Source organism: Thunnus maccoyii, chromosome 6, assembly GCF_910596095.1.
Source record: "Thunnus maccoyii chromosome 6, fThuMac1.1, whole genome shotgun sequence".
In the NCBI taxonomy this organism is placed as follows: domain Eukaryota; kingdom Metazoa; phylum Chordata; class Actinopteri; order Scombriformes; family Scombridae; genus Thunnus; species Thunnus maccoyii.
The window spans coordinates 14,640,366-14,658,374 of record NC_056538.1 but is presented as its reverse complement, the minus strand read 5'-3'; the positions used below and the strand labels follow the sequence as shown (position 1 = coordinate 14,658,374).

The window sequence follows — 18,009 nt, the reverse complement described above, 5'->3', positions numbered from 1 at the left end:
TCTCCTTGTTTTCTCTTTACCACTCCTCACCTATTTCTTCCTCCCCCTATTTCATTTTTATTTCCTCTCCTTTTTCCTTTTTTTACCATAAATCTAAAATGAGTAACACATTGCCAAGTCACTCAGTTGTCACAGAGTCTGTGTATTTATTCACTGAGGCTCCTGAAGGCTGAAATACTACCAATCTTCAGGGCAACGGGGCCCCTGACTGCGTCATGAGGGGATACAAAAAATACACACATGCTCATATGTGACACACAGATACACAAAGGTCACAATTTTAAGCATAGTTCCCCTTCAGCTTTCTGAAATCATTATGAACATTAAAGGTTGGACAGAGCACACTCATAAATGTGACCTTTTTATCCATGGAAACTCACAAATGGGATATCTTTAGCACATAAATGTTTCATGTTTGGAGTCTCCTGGTTGCCTACATCATGTACGGTGTGGCTGTGACGTTATGGATTCCAGTTTGATCTATAATGTATTGCATGCCAGCATCCCCCCTCTCTCTCTCTCTCTCCCCCTCTCAGTTGCTTTCATCTTGCTGACTGCTGTGGCTGAAATGCAAGCAAAGCAAACCCTCTGCAACATTGCCTCTCTACTGTAAATGCAGTTTTCCCTTAATTGTTTCGTGCTTTTTTAAATTCTCTCACCACTAACAAGGCTCACTCAGTATCTTGATGTGTGGTTGCCCTCTTCTGGTTCCTATGGGACCCTACAACTGACAAACAAGAAGCTTGTCGGGTTGAATGCGGGTTGAATGCCACATCACCACCACTGTCATAGATAACGTCTGTTCAAAATGATTTCTGTCCATGGTAACAGTGCTATGTTTTCCAAGATTATAACTGTTAACATACCACCTCAATTACATATTTACTTGTTGACTTCTCAACTGGCCAATAATGTAACTGGAGTTCAGTGCAACACACTTTTGAGTGAGTCACTTCACCTGTTTTTAATTGATGTTGTGAGCGAATGCAAATCAAGCTCTGTGAATCGAGCCAATAAAACGTTTTGCATTTACTTCTATTTAATTTTAAGGATTGAAGAAAACACTTATGAGCCCCATGTGAAAAATAGGCTTTGTATGTACAAGTGTCTGTTTTGTAATGAAATGTGTGTGATGTAATCCAAAGTGAGTTAATGATTACATTTTCATTTTCTGTATTATTAGCTTACGGTAATTTAATTTAACTTAACCTGCAACAGGCATATATATTTTTGATACACACAGCCTTGTGTGAGCTGTAACTCAGGCAGGTTAGAAGTGAGTGGGATCATATCTAGTTAAAGGGCATTTGCATGAAAACAGAATAGTCTTCCCAGTCTTTTTCAGTGGTCACATGACGGCCGTACGGAAGTTTTTGCAATTTCGCTGCGTCAAATTAGCTAGAACTAGCCAGAAAAACACCGGAAATGCACTATTTGTTGCATTCAAAATAAAACGTCACAACGATTAGACGTGAGTGCATGTATTTATTTTGAAAGGTGTATCCGGAATTGGAATATCTGCTTTATTTTGGCTTAACACTGAATGCCTCTGAGTTGATGCTGATTTTCAGCCGTGAGAGAAAGAATGTTATCCGCTATTCGGCGTCGCAAGTTGTGGACGCCAACTTCACTTTCAGCACCGAGCGTCAGTGTGTCTCTGTAAGTCGGACACTTGCGAAGCATTGAAAAAGGTAAGGGAGCGAGAAAAATGTGAAGCTTTCTTTCAAGGTGAAACTTTACGAAAACAGTTAATAGGAATAGACAGTAATTTAACAGCAGAAACCGCCGCAAACACACCGGTGGTTTAGATAGAAAAAGCGTTGTCTAGGTTACGTTCACTGACCGTTAGCTTGACCGTTAGCTTGACCTGTCTCCGTGGAGTTAACAGTAACTGTTAGCTGTGACAGTTATAAATAATTTCACCATTGTCCCAAATAGAAAATGTCTTGTGTGAAACACCTAGGTTCAGTTCTGCTTTTAGTAACTTATGACACTAAAAAAAGAAGAGGAGGAAATAATTCTCGACTTGCAATTCTTGGTTTTAACTCTTTAAATGTTTGGTCGTTAATCTCAGCTCAGAAACAAACGGAGAGAAACTGTTTATCCTCAGCGGAATTCTTTGTTTTTAAGCTGATTGCATGCATGAATTGACCATTTAATCGAGATTTTTAACTGGACTTATAAATTGCCCCCGGTCTGTCGACAGAAAGCTTATCATATGCCCGTTTTGTCACATTATAATTTGTGAACTGAGCTGTCAATAAGCAGGTGGACATGTGACAGGTGGTCATCAAGGCCTAGTTATTGTCTTGTGTGTGTGTGTTTTTTTTACACTGTTTCTTATGTAGGCTCATCACACATTCACTTTGTTCGGGAAGCTACTCTGAAAGTATCGTTTTACAAACTACCAGTGACTTCACACTGGAAGAAGTTGAACTACAGCAAAGCTACCCTCAAGTTACTTGGAAAAAGTAGTCCGGACTACTTCATAAAAAATGTAAAAACATCTGCAGTGCAATACAAATTTATAACATTTAGGCTAACACAAAATGAAAAGAAATTATTGCAAAAAATACCACTCAATTGAAAGTGAAAACTAAGTGCTAAGTATAGTGTAGGCTACCTCTCACTCACACAGTAACAGACAAAAAAGTGCAGAAATGTAAACTTGTAAAACTGCTTTTTAATGCAAATGTTTACTTAAAACTTGTTTATCTTGAACTGGCACCCTTTAGACCATTTCCCAACTTTATTATGACAATGGTCACCTGTCAGCTTAGCTGTCAAAGCAGAATCTATTGTATGACAGGGAGAGGGGAGTGTCGGTCAGAGTGGCCTAGCTCAAGTGAGAAGAGGCAGTGGTAAATAAAAATAAATCAATGTAATTCATTTCTTTTCTATTAGTCTCCAGTCACAATTGTTCCAGTTGCTAACTCCACCTCACAATGTCAAAAAAGTAACTACTAAAATGTCTATGCCAATTTGAATTTAGTTGAACTACTAGCAAGCTACTGCAAAATGTAATGAAACTACTAGTTTAATTACATGTAGTGAAACTACTCCCCATCACTGCATATTCATAATACAACAGCCTACAGTAGTTTAGTCAAACCCACTTATTTCTGTTTTTTATATAGGACACCTGCATGGGCTTTTTTTTTTTAGTTCGTACATAGGCAATAAGGCGTGATCAGTAGTGAAACTGAATATGCTATCAGATAAGATAATTAAGATCAGTGGAAACTATGATAGTGTTTTTTTTCCTGTTTCTTTGCGATCGTTTCCTTTTCATTTCAAACATGCTTTCTGTGAAGTACAGTCGTAGACAAAGACTTTGCATGTGGGTAAAAAGCCTAAAAATAGAGTACATTCTGCATGATTGTCATGCTCAGTAGACCCTTAAAGTTGCGGAATACAAGATTTTGCAAACACCTCAGTTTTCTGGCACAGCAGCAGCACTTGAACCATGAACATGAAAATGATGTAGCCTAGCTGACTGTTCTGAGTAAGCAGTCTGGTTCCACATTTACATCAACTCTGCAGTATAATTGGTGTAACTCAATGGTTTTTATCATCGCTGTACACCGGAAAAGCTGGTCATAGGACTTGTAAATGTGTGCATAGCAAGGATCAAGCTCCCGGTTTGAAAAGATACCATTCATCATTTCAGAGCGCAACACATAAAAGCACTCACATTATGTTTTTCTGTGGGAACTAACGAAAATAGCATCATGGCCCTGCTGACCTTGTTTTGTCCAGTAGTGGAAAATGCTAAAGCATAAGCCTTTGACTCTCTGTTTTTGGCTTTCAAATGCAAACTGAGAGACAAATAATATAGTGTTGCAGGCTGTTGTTCATCAAGGCACAGATGTGAGTATCTCTTTCACCCCTATGATTTTTACATCTGACAGTGTAACAGACGAACTATGCGAAGTTGATTTAGATTGTATTTCAACTGAGGATGCAAGCTCGTCCTGAATTATTTACTGGTTATTGACATCAAATTGCAGCTGAAAGCTTTGTCTGTCCGTCTTTCTCTCGTGTCTACCACTTTTCTGTCCATTTTTCTCTGTCCTCCTCTCCGTCTGCCTCATACACTCACATGATTACTTGCCACTGAATCACTCCGTAATGAGGCGAGAGGAGGAGTATCTCACTGGTTCAGTAGACACATCGAGTAACATGACTTTAAATTTACGCAGGTTAAATGAAGAAGTCAGTTGAGCAAGAAGTGATGACTAGAGGTTTGACTATAATGACGTTATGCTGAGGTTATAAATTCTGCTTAAAAACTTTTTTTTACAACAAAAGATGTCGGGTGAAGAGTTTGTGCTTCTTGTGAACATGAGATTAGCTTGATGAAGGAAGTTATTTTAATTTACAAAGAAGCAAAATTGTTTCTGAAAGTGAAGTGGATGACCGATCCTTTCTGGCATTTAAATTACTCTATGTCACATTGAAGACTGTTATTATATATAGACAGTTGTTAGTGCATGTACATTATCGTTGTAGCGAGACACTCTCTCAGTTGCCAGTTTATTAGGTACACCTTGCTAAAACTACTGCAGTCTAATACAGTAAATCCTAATAATCCTTTTGTTGAGACTGTTTTAGACATGCGTTAATTAAACCTAATGTTCATTTTGTAGTTTTAGTTGGCTGCTGCATGTATATCTTGTCAGAAAGTCAATCCTTTTGGAAAAGCAATAGACAAAATTGGACCATGAAAAGGATGAAGGGCCAAAACATGTATGCAAATCCTCCATCATTACCTTTGACACATATTACTGCTGTGAGACAGTTAAGGGTGATGGACAGTCCAAACCACTGTGTTGTAAGTTTGTAGTTCGCATAGTTTGTACTTATAGTAATAATCTGAGGTCAACCATGGAAGGGTCATGGAGCAAGAACCCATCCTCACTGAGGTCAAAACACCGTTTTTGATCGCGGGCCGGTGACTTTGTTACCATTAATGGACTTTGTTATGTGATATGTGCGTCCTAGGTTAGATATTGTAGTTTGTAGTTGGTTTCCACGGGAAACATAAAGACATCCTCTTGTGAAATGTTGAACCCTGAAGAGTTAGAGGCATGTGTTTCTAACTAACACACGTTCACTAGAAGACATTGTTCAGATGCATTTCTTTACTGGCAGGACTGAGTCACTATTCAGTTCTAACTGAAAGTGGTCTGACAGCAGCAGTGTGTCTAGTGGTGGGTACATGAGTCATGGTCAGTGTGTGTATGTGTGTATTCAGCAGTCCTTGATTGATATCTGAGGGTCTGAGGAAAATCAGTCTGTGGTGATTACACAACTGCACGTCCCAAGGGAGCACATTTACTGAAGCGAAGTAAGTGAAAAGTTACGGCATATGCAGCAGTGATATCAAACAGATTTTTTTCAGTAAAAAAACATTGATAAACCCACTGTATACTACCCAAGAACTGTGAGTGAATATTGAACTTACTGTATATTCATCAGGTGGCCAGACACATGATTCCAAATGAATGCTAGTGTTGCTCTGTGTCTGCTGGATGTCTATGTAGTAGAGCCTTACTGATTCGGGATTTATTTAAACCCAGTGCTGATTCTTGACAGGTGCCCTTGGTTTTTATTTTTTATTTATCTTTAGCATTTTAGCTTTTTTTTGAGACAGTAAAGCTAGACAGGAAACATGAGGACAGAGAGAGAGAGGGGGATGATTAGTGACAGAGGTCCCTGGCTGGAATTCACTTATTGATTAATGTATATGCTGATATATCTGTGATAGTGAACATCTACCCATTTGGTGGCCCGGCCAATTTATAGTACCACTGTAGCTCTAGTAAATAGGTAATTTGCCAACACCATAGCCATAACAATTTAGGAAAAATGTTATGACCCAAAAGTGTAGCTTGCTGTATATTTTGATTGTATTGATTGTATTGTTGCCTGTATTCAGGGTTGCAACTAACAATTATTTTCATTATTGATTAATCTGCCAATTAATTTCTTGATTTAGTTGATTGATTTTAGTCTATGAAATGTTAAAAATAATGAATAAACATGGCATTCGCAATTTCTCAGAGATGATGTCTTCAATTTGCTTGTTTCGTCTGACTAACAGTCTAAAATGTTATTCAAATTACTGTCATATAAAGAAAAAACAGCAAATCGTTTGAGACATTTGAGAAGCTGTAATTATCAAACGTTTGCAAAATAGTTGCAGATTAAGCTTTTGATGATTGACTAATTGTTGCAGCTCTACCTATATTATGGTTTTATGAAAAGTATCAATAGACAGTGGTTACAGTTAGAGTGGTTAGAGTCAGAGTTTCATTCATGGGTTAATCACATGTGTTAAGCTGTGATACTTCATAATAATACAAAATAGAAAAAACAAGTTGTGGTCGGCAACCATGCGCTAATGTCCACTCTGCATAATGTGATGCAACTGTACAGGAACTACAGCATTAACCGCTATTTACAGCTAAATCATCATTGCTCATTTGTACTCTAGATGTACTTTCATACACAAACAAACGAGATAAAGCAATGTGTAACATTTAAATGGTAAATAGATACATAGAATTCATCCACTGGCAAAACATTGTATTGCCATAGAGCAGACGTGTTCCTGAGTTAAAATGAGGACACTAAATATTGCCAAATTGATTGTTTGATTTGCATCTTGACAAGTAAAGATGCAAAATGTTTCACGGCTACACAACAATCCTCTAACTCTTCTATACTATTCTTATTATCTAAAGAAATGTATATTTTGTTGTTAAGTTTTGTTGAAGTAGAAAAAAGATGTAGCTCATCAATCCTCTAAGAAGCAAAGAGGACATTTCTTTCTTTGTCTTGTATGAAGGTATTTTTGTTGAAGTCAGAATGGAGGTTTCAAGTCGTCCACATTCCTAGTCTGTTAGTAAATCATCATGATGGCATTTAATCAGAAAACACTTCCTTCTCCTTTACCCCTGTGACACATAGTTGAAAGGAAATTCTAGCTTGCTTTGGACCATTTCCTGAACAAATAGAGGGACTGTGAACAGAAGTTTGTCATATAGTCTGTTCTGTACTCCAGTGTATCAATAAGTATGGCATAGCTTATAATTAACATAAACCAGCAAAGTAGATATTATCACATCATTATCACCATTCAGCAGCAGCTTTTGTAAATTAAAAAAGTGTTAAGCATTAATTAGACTAAATTATCCAGAATATCAGCATGAAATATTAGACTGTGTTCCTTTTCATGAGATGCCAGACATGTGGAGTACATTTGACATCTGCCATGATGAGAGAAAATCTCTTCAGCCTTTGTCAAATGTCTCAATAGAGATAAGTAGTTTTGTAATTTACAACATAAATACCAGTGTGTGCAGTCACCATGTTGGTCAGTATGAAGCCGTGATGACATGAGGAAAGACATTGGTGTATTGCATTTCACTGTTGTATGTGCAATTTAACCAAAGTCCACATTTTCTTAATTCTTAAAGTCATACTGCAATATCTCTACACAACATACTGCTTCTCTGGTATCTAAGGAGTCAGTATTTGTTTAGGTAGATGTCCGTGTAGATCTAAATATTATATTAATATTCATGACTAAAACACCCGATTGTGATTAGCTGATGATAATGATTAGTTTTGCATACCCAACACCTAAAACAAAACATGATATGGTTAATAGTCACTCTCTTTACTGCTAATCAGTATGTGTTTAGTGACAGTTAAATGTGCATCCTGTCTGATACAAATGTCTCAGGCTTTTCTCGGAATGCATGGATGTGGCCTTCGAGTGTACTGCTGAGTTTGTGATTTCATCAAATTAATATGACAAAAAAATCCAAGCTATGGCAAGAATCTATTGGCACTTTTTCTTTTATTCATTGACTTAAATACCATTTTTAGTATTGGCAAATTAAATGGAGGCATCAGAGCGAGGGGGTTGTGCATAGACAAAGTTCATTTAGGCTCATATCTTGATAAGGGCTTATCCTATTTCATACTATGAGTCTGTTTTTAATACTGCACACATTATACTGAAGCTATATTACCATACACACCTGCAGCTAGCCATTAAGCAATATCTGGAATCAGTTGATGGAGTATGCACAAGGAGAACTGAAGCCCCCTGCAATACAATTACGATGAAGTTCACAGTCATGACTCTTCGTTATGGCAGCTGGCCGAGTAAAGAATATGTGTGACGGACGAGAAATGAGGCTAAGACTAAGTTCTGGTTTATTCCTGTTCCAGACAAGTTCAGATGTGGTCACAAACACTGAGGCTATTGTGGCTTGTTTAAACCACATACACTATAGCTTTATCGCTTTTTGTATGCTTGTGGTGTTTGTATGGAGAGCAAGAGGGGAGGGCGGACATGTTTTTGGTGTTGATAATGCGCTAAGTTGTTACTGATGTTTTATTGTGTTAATGAGACAATGTGTGGAGGATCAAGTTTGTTAGTCTGTTAGTTTTTTCCTTTTTATATCTCACTGCTTTGTCATAGCATTCAGGTAACTAAATACTATACTGTACTTCTAAACAGAGAACACTGACATTAAGCAGAATTGAACCTAACATTAGCGAAAACAGAAAGAAAACGTAACATCCTGGCTATTTGTGTTCATGTTAAATTAAAAGGGGATATGAGACCTGAAACACTATTCCTGAGTCACCCCCCATCACCGATACACACACACAATATTATTAGGTGATTACTTGTTTCAGAGTGTGTGACCAGACTCAACATTGAGCCCCCACCATGTGTTTCCTTCCTTCTTGTGCGTGAGTGTGTGTGTGTGTGTACTTGCCCAGGCAACAGAATGCTCCATTGTGAAGGCAGCACAGAGACCCTGTTATTGGAAGCTTTCTGAGTGGGAGGGAGGGAGCGCAGAGAAGAAGGACGGAGGGAGGGAGAGATGAACAGAGTGCGAGAGAACGGAGAGATAGATGAATTGAAATTTGCAGAGAGCAAAAATACGGGTTGGAAAGTGTAGAAAATGAAATAAAAGCCTAGGGAAATGGAAGTCAGCAGTTGATGAACACTGACTGTACAGAATTTACGAAGCACCTGCTGCTTTCTGAAAACTCTCTATGTTGATTTCAGCAGTTTAAAGGAACATGTTGACATTTTTTAAAATGTGCTTGTTTGCTGTGTTGCGGACAGTCAGATGATAAGATCAAGATCAATTTAATCCCCAGTACAGAGGTCGTGCTTAGCCTAGCTCAGCATGGTGACAGGAAGTGGGTCATTGCCATCAAGTAAAAAGTGTTGTTATAAGTTTTATCTTGATAGGTAGCAATCAATATCACCAATATCACTTTCCATTCTCAATCTACTGGGTTGGGTTCATAGTTAGGACAGGTGCAATGTTAAACTGGCCATATATGCAGAAATCCTAATTCGGGGGTCAGATCAACTGAAGGACATGGGGCATAAAAGTGGGTTCTTTGGAAGACCTCAAGGCCAGACTGGACCTGTATTTTTTGCTGAATTTTCAATCTCACAGAGATTGAAAATAAAGGTGTGTGGTTATTTTGGTCATAAAGTTTGAAATATTTTTGTGTAAATAGCACTGGAAAATACTGGTACACTTATGCCTTGTTATACACATGATGGATGACTGACAAACAGTGTCACAAGTTAAGGATAAATACTGCACATTCTGTTTCCCTGTAATGCCCCATGATTAACACATTCAGGTCACTAACAAGAACAAATTTTCAGTTTTTATACACCTAGCAGTGGCTTTCTTATTTTCCTATTTCATGCCTTGTGACTTCAAATATATGGAAAACATGATCATGTCATCAAGAGATATTCACCATCTTTATGATTTAGTATTAATCCCTGCCTTTAACCAGATTGTCTATTTTACTCCAAACAAACAAAAAATATGCCCCCAGAATAATTTGAATGGTAATCAAGTAAACATTCTTCACAAAGGGGCTTAAAATAAACAAGATTCAGTGTGTAAGTAAGCTGGGGTTTTCCTTGAAGGTGTATTGTTTCACTTTTGATGATGCTAGACTAGAAGTCTGTTGTATACTGTGCTGCTGTAACTGTGGAAGAAATGTCTTAGTGTGCAGACACTTAAAAACAATTTAAAAACAATAATCACATGCTCATATGTACATTGAAAGAGAAGCTGTAATCATTCCACCATGTTCATCACCTACACTGGGCTGTTTTGAACAACTTTTTACCCTGCCTGAACTCATGTATCTCATTGGTTTTCCTCTTGTCTTCAGAATAGGAAGTCCTGTGCGTGGGTTTACATCTGTATCTCCTCCGTCGCACCTTTCATTAACATGGTATCTCTTTTTGACTGTTCTGCTGATTGCACACAGTTGTAGCTGCTCAGTGTTAAGCCCACTGACCTTAGTTTGTCGGGTTCTCTACAGGATTGCCTGTCAGGATGTCAAAATCAAGCTCAATGTTCTGTTTTTATCACCTAAAAGCATCTTGTAAGATAAGATATGCTTTAAAGTATTGAGACACAATTGAGACTCAATTTAACTCACCCTCTATAGTAGCATTTAGCACATTTTGGTGTCCTTCACATACACAAACCACACAAGGCTGATTTTAAGTGCTGAAGAGCGAAATTCTGTGTAAATGGGTGGGTGTTCGCACTGAGCAAACCTCAGCAGCCACATATTTCTCTGTTCTCCATTTCGCTGTTTTGCGTCTTCAGGTTAGGCTAACCCATTGTTGCTAACTTTGGAGCTAATCCCCCTTCACTTTTCCAGCAGTTGAGGAAACAACCGACGTGACTTTTCTTGGTCTTGACAAGCTGCAGCATTTTTTCACTGACACACTGTAGTCTGTACTGTACATTTACCGCCAGACTGACAACTTACTGCTAACCTTTTCCTCTCACTCAACCACTCACGCGATACGCACACACATTACACAATGGCCCTATTACTTAAAAAGAGCTACGCTACCAAGAGTTTCCCAGACAACGACACAGCGGTTAACTCATGTTTCAGAACAGTGCTTTACAGAGGCTCCCAAACGCTATTGATTTCCAAATGAATGGATATTTGGCGTTATTTTTGGCATTAAAAAAAAAAATTTTTTGGCCTGGGGGGGGTTCTCATTGTACAATTATAGGAGAAACACTGCATGCCCTAAGCATACCCTGCTTTATCGTCAAATTTAAATTAAATGGGACCATAATTTACAAAATGAACATCAAGTGAGAAATAGGGTCATTTTCTCATAGACCTCTATACAATCAGACTTCTTTTTGCAAATAGTGGAGTCGCCCCCTGATGGCTATTAGAAAGAATGCGGGTTTAAGGCACTTCCGCATTGGCTTCACTTTTCAGACCCAGAACTGCCCACTTGCTTCAAATTGAAGCTAATGTGGAAATCCTTTAAAGTGCAATACCACTGACGGTCTCTAGATGCTGGCTCCAAAAAATCCCTGCCTCCACTAGACTCCAACTCAAAAAGCGTCAACTCCTCTCTTGAAATATAAGTCGATACATTTTTTTCAACGAGTGATTATGGTCTCAGTCTCTAAATTCAGGCCCTCTAATAAGTGTGCTGGTGGTCATTTTGGAAGTTATTGCTCTGTTAATAGATATAAAGATGAATAGTAAGTTTTATGTCTGTTGTGTGGGCGTCGATTGACAGCTGTAACTGATGGTTCGCAGACAGAAAAGATGGCAAGCAGCAACTCTTCAAACTGGGCTTCAAACTGGTTCCAGTGCAAACCAGTGGATGACGTCACGCCTTGCTACGTCCATCTTTATATATAGTGTATGGTGTATGGTTTACAGTCCAATTGACAGCTTGACACCAATCAGACTGTAATTCACAGAATGAAGGGTTTCTGACTTCCTCAAATTCAAAAATAGGAACTGCCTCTGACGAAGCGAAGAGAGCAAGATTCACACTGTCCATGCCCTGTGGTCTCTGGCCCGTTAGAGGAAACATTTGACAGGAAATGCATTGCACTCATTTCAACACACTCACACAAGGGTGAGTAGTATTTCTTGGCCTGGATGGTGCGGGTTACGGTGTGCTCACTCAGCCTCCTCATCCTGCACTTCCAGTCACCTCATGAAGTCAGGCTCGGAATATTATTTAAATGTTTTTCTATTTCCTTGTGAGAGATAAGAGTAAGTAAATATCTTTGCTAGCGCAGTTAAGCTCTTGAGACTATATTCATTTTAATCACCTCTAAAACAGACCTTTGAATACTTGAATGTAGTTTTATCTTATCTTCTGTCTTCATGAAGAAAGATTCTTACAAATATTGTATATTATTAAAATATTACAAGCAGATTACCTGCAGATTACCAGCTAAAAATGGTTAATTTAGAGTAGTAGCTCTCCAGCAGGGTGTGCGGCTTGTTAGTAGGACTTACTGAACTGAGCAAGAACAAAAAAAGCTAACAAATACACATGTATCGTTTTTCTCACAGGCATGTATCAAGTAATCAAAGGTATCAAAAACTCCCACATTACACTGCATCTGTTTGTGTTGAGGAAAGACTGTTTGTGGCTCTGTCTGGGAAATAAGCAGCTTCCCCTGTGGTCATAAGTGCAAGGCAGAGATATACACAAATGCAGTGAAGTCCGTGGGCCGTTTGTGAGTCTGACAGTAATCAAATAGCTTTCAGAGGTATGATATAAAGTTATTGCTCTGTCAAAATTCATTTTGGCAGATTTTTGCGACAGCTCCAGTTTATGTGTCCCAACAGACCTTACTGAGTTATTGCTGACAATCAGGCAGGTTTGCATCATGTGAATGCAGGGAGTCGGCACTGCCCGCTGTTTGTTTATCAAGACTTGTGATTGATCTGCAAGTGAGACCTTCAAACAGAAATCTTCATACTTGGACAGTTTGAATAATGTCATGAAATAGTATTCATATCTTATGACGTCTTGTGTTAGAAAACCTAGCACAGATGGTACGTGAAGGGAGTGCTAATGGTAAGAGATTGGGGCACTTTGTGGGAAGTTGATCTTGAATCCACTTACGCAGTGTTCAAGTGTGTTTAGAGAGGTGTAGAAAGAATTTAGTGAGTCTGTGTGAACAAGCTGTGTGTGCACCAATGCTTGCTGTGTCAATTACACTTCCTCTCATAGTGGTCTGTTGTGTGATTGTGTTAGGGTACTGACTATGTGTTGGCTGTTCAAGAAGAATTAACCTCACGTTGAGTAATTGTGTTTTTATGTTTGTTCAGCCCTGAGATGGTCACATATGTTTGATCAGAAGGCCTCGTATTATAACTGTAGTATAACTCATTATAGAAAAGGAGTATAGATCTAAAGTCATACTGAAATTTAATATGATCCTCTGACCTGAACACTTTTTGGATACACAATCTCACACTCTTTGTTCAAGCTGTATATACACTTAAGTGAACACAAGCAATGCTGAAATTGACACACAGCTAATCAAAGTAACTAAACTGCCTAGAGATCTTGCTGTTTAGACATTAACACAACTTCCTCTTTCACAGAGGTGAGTCACCCACCCTGACAACATAGTTTATCTCACATAAATTTGACACTGCTGTTTACAGTCTATAAAAATGGCCAGTTTTTTGATTTATACCATTGCAGTCTTGATTATAATCACAATTACTTGTCTCTCTTTCAGGAAGCAAAATTGTTATTGTACTCTTGTATCGTAACATATTTCCCAATGCAGGATTTCTCAAAATAGCGCAGTAGGTAGGAAGTGCTTTTCATCATCTGGTCTAAAATCAGGCTAATGTCCAAGTGACACACAATGATTCACTTTTAGGAACTTGTCTTGAGCTGACATGCTTTTTTACTTGTTGCTCTTGAATACTCTCTATTATAACAGTTGTTTCAGGGAAATGGAAACTACAAATGTTTCAAAATAATCTCGACTCAAGGTCCTACTAGCTGTGCTTCCAATTGCATCTCTCAATCTTCGTCAGTGAGTGGAATATCTTATAAAAATGTGGTAGTATGTGGAAGGAGATTGTAACTGTTACCTGTCTGGATTCAAAGATGGTCTTTCGCGCCTTGTGAGCCCAAGGTCAAGAATCAACTTCCATACTCAACGATTATTAATTATGAAAATATATAGCTGCCATCTGCAAAAAGGCAAACTGCAATTAATTGCAAGTCTGGGCGCATTTGAATGTATGTAATGCTTTTTGTTATACATATAATATATTCATATTTTTTTTCCTCTTCCACAGATCGCATAAACCATGATCTGAAGTCTGCATTGTGTCAGTGGATGTGGACTTGAACTCACACACATCAGTCATGTCTCAGTCTGTGCCCTGTACGACTGTGTGGGACTGGTTATGTGTGCTTCGTCTAGAACAGTATTCTGAGGCATTTCAGAGCGCCGGGCTGGCAACGTTACGAGAATGTCGCAACCTCACACCAGATCAGCTAGAGCGGATGGGCATCACCCTGCCGGGTCACCAGAGACGCATCCTGGCCAGCCTGAACAAAACACATGTTAATCGTGATGCGCACAACTCGACACAATCTGATGCACACTCCTACCTTGTACACACTGAGAGAACAGATGGAGATCAGAAATTGAAGGAGACAGGACAGTCCAAAGTGTTGCAGAGAGACAGACCTGTGCCTATCCCACAGGAAAAAAGTGCCCTGAAGGAAAGTGAGAAAAGAGATGGAGAGACATCGAGACCTACACCCAGAGAAAGAGAGAAACCAGTTCCCAAGGAGAGACAAGTGTCCAGGATGAAGGAGGAAAGTGGAGAAGAAGGAGAGAAGAGGCCAGTTCCTCGACAAAAACAAGCAGCACCTAGACGAGGAAAAGAAGAAGAGAGGGATAGAGGAGAAGATGGAGAGAGGGAGAGGCCTGTGCCTAAAGAGAGGACTAAGTATCGCACTAATGCTCCAGTGGATTCTCTCCCCCTTATCTCTCTAACTTCTGACACCGCTTTACCCCCAGTCCCACCACGAAGCACCCCGAACTGCCCTCCGCAGCGCTTCACCTCACCTCTGAGTCCCTCACCTCCTGCTCAAACCTCTCCCTCACCCAAACAGGCCAGACATGCAATTAAAGCCCCACCTGTAATGAGTAGATCTGTGTCCCAGACTTCCACCCCCAGCAGCACCCCTACCCAAACCCCCACAAAAGCACCTCTCCAGCCTCCTTGCTTCCCCTCCTCCGAAACTCGGCCTCAGACATTAGCCATACAGCTACCTGTCCAGCATTTGGGTAGTGATGGAGGAAGAAAAACGTCACCCATCTCCCCCACTGCCTCTCCCAGTGAAGACAGAAATGCTCCACCTCTCCCTCCTAAAGTTGGTATTGGATCTAAAGGTGCTCCACCAATCCCACAGAGGTTTCCTGCACAGTCTCCCAGCACTCACAGGTATGGCTGTTTTTATGTGGACATTAATGCTGCTCTACATGGCATCATTTTCTTATTTATCGCTAGAATTCCTGTTTGTAACATGTACACTATATGTGGGTCACAGGGGATGTAAAATCATTTTTCCCCTCTCACATTGCCTGACAGTAATGATAGCACTTTAGAGAAAAATATATAACAGGATAACTTAAGATAGCTTTATTCTGGTTACTCTCCCCTCCTTCTACTCTGTGTAAGATGACCCCATCTCTGGGCCTCTGTGCTCTAGCAGGGCTAGGTTTTCCAATTTTTGTTTCTCCCTCTACCTTCAAAACATACCTGGACTCCCCCCGGTGTTCGTTTGAGTGTTAACTTCAATACTGTATTAAGTTGAAGACTTATTAAACCAGTAAGTTTTAGTAATATGCAGAGTGTGTGAGGGTGCTACATAGATGGCAAAATGACAAACAATAACTAATTGTTGGTGGTGCGTGTATGTCTTTTGTGTATGATTAGATTGAAATTTAAATGATAGGAAATGGTCAAAACATCCCTGTCGGATTTTATTAGTTTTTAAAAAGATAGCACTGCCATCTACTGGACAAAATGGGGAAAATGCACCTCATGTCAACAGTTTGATGCAAAAATGTTATTGTTGCCTCTTAAACACTTCCTGAAATTAAAATTAGACACTTCCTGAAACTTAAAGGCTGATGCACATGAGTGAGTGGGCATAAAGCTCAGTGGCCCGTTGAATGCGGAAATATATAAGAACAATTTACACACACACGCACTGGGAGTGTTATTTGAAGATTTTTTTTTTGATTTTTTTTTTTTTGCATAGTCACTTGTGCACATCAATGTTTTTGCTCAAAGCACTTTAAGTGATTTTAAGAGGTTACGCATTTTCCCTTTAACAGCTGACTATTAACATTGAGTTAATTACACTGATGAGGCTTAGTTTATTTAATCTGTAGCAGTCCTTTGTTATACATCTGTGTTTGTGTCGGTCCTGATGACTGCACACAAGAATTAGTTGCTCTCTCTTTGTCCTGTGTGTTTCGTCACCAGCAAAGATAAAAAATGAAACTGCCACAGGCTGTGGAGTTCTATTATGAGTAATATATGCATGTTCTCTCTCTCTGTTTTAAAGGGAAACTAGCTGTAGAAAGAGGGAGGAAGTCACAATGGAGAACAACACAAAACGGTTAAAAATTTTCCTCTTTATTATCCTCTGTGAGTGACACAGGAAGAGAGAGAGAGTGAGAAACAATTATAAATAGAAAGAGAGTGTTTTGTTACCAGAAACAACCTTCAGCCTTTTTGTTGCTTCTACCAGCACACATTCACACGCTCTCTTGCTGCTCTCTTGTTTCCCTGTCAGCGTGTTTTTTTCTTTTGGTTTTTGGAGGTTTGCCTCCTCCCATCTGCTTTCACTGGCCATTTCCTCCTACTTCCCCCCCCCATCTCCTCCGATGTGTGTGTGTTTTAAGATTGTTGTATCATCATAGAAGAGGACTCCGTTTGAACATGTCACAACAGGTAACATTGATACTAATCATATCTTTACATGTCTCTTCTCAGTCTGTACTTGTCTTTAGCATGCGCTCTCTTTTTCTCATCCCCCTCCTCACTCTGTTTTCTTAGTGTTTCAAACAAGGAAGCCTTTCTTTTTTTTGCTGTGTTCATGTTTTATGCTGTGTTACAACTGTCGTCAGTGAATAGAGGTTAAGGTGCTGTTTAAGTTTTGTCTCGTTTCCCTGAGTTTGGCTTACCTTGACCATAGTAAGGTAGCTTAATGTTTTACTGTTCCTGAGTGAGACTAGATATACTGCCCTGTTCTGGGGCTGTACAAGTTTAGATAATGGACATATGTGTTGGTGTGTTACCTGAAAGTCTGTGGAGCATACAAAACCAGTAAGATGGGATTTTGCAAAGGCACCGCTAGCTTGTTTATCTTTGTGGAAATCAGGTGTTCTCTAAGAAAGAAACGGTGCTCTAGCTTTGCTGTCTCATCAATAATGAGATGCTTATTATATCTTAGACACAAAGTTTGAATTGTGTGCGTTGGCTGTGTCACAGCATGGTCTAGCTTACTGCAGGTCTTGAAAAGACAGAAAAGTTGTGCAATTAACACATATGCTAGCTTACAATGCTGTTCATCCTTGACAAAAGGGTCCATTTTTATTTTCATTTTGGGTTAAAGTGTAGAAATTTCTCCAGAATTGTAAGTTCACATACACACAGTGAAGGAGGAGAAAAGAGCAGTCATTTTTTCTTCAACCTACAGTTTTCTATAAGCAAACAGAGAGCAGGTTAAATATAGCATCCAGCTAGCGACCCATCTCTGCACCCTTCCTCTGAGAAGAAGGAGGAACTGTGTCAACAGGTCAGTTTCCCGTCATTGTGGGTCTTGTGTTACCATTTATTGGTTTATTATTAAACACAAGTAAGTTAATATATTTAGAGTCTTGAATTTAATTTAAAGTTAGCTACCTCTAAAATGTGTTTCTAATGCAACAACAAAAAAGCAATGTATCTTGTCCACAGTGTTCTGTAGACCGTGCGCTATTAATTTAAACTGTGTAGTTATGTTGTTTTGACGGCTAATGAAGACATGGTTTACCACCCTGAAGGGCCTCCTAAATTAAAACTTGCAACATAACAGTATATGTC

At 39.2% G+C, this 18,009-nt stretch overlaps 1 protein-coding gene across 1 annotated transcript in view; it reads left to right on the top strand.

Annotated features, from left to right (window-relative positions):
• Window positions 1–1,548: 1,548 nt before the first annotated feature.
• The window catches only part of LOC121898530 (arf-GAP with Rho-GAP domain, ANK repeat and PH domain-containing protein 1-like), a 53,142-nt gene continuing 36,681 nt past the window's right edge, over window positions 1,549–18,009 (top strand). Inside the window, exons 1-2 of the mRNA XM_042413690.1 lie at window positions 1,549–1,691; window positions 14,194–15,354. Of these exons, the coding sequence (XP_042269624.1) occupies window positions 14,264–15,354 (1,091 nt within the window). The 5' untranslated portion in view covers window positions 1,549–1,691; window positions 14,194–14,263. The remainder of the gene's footprint in view (window positions 1,692–14,193; window positions 15,355–18,009) is intronic.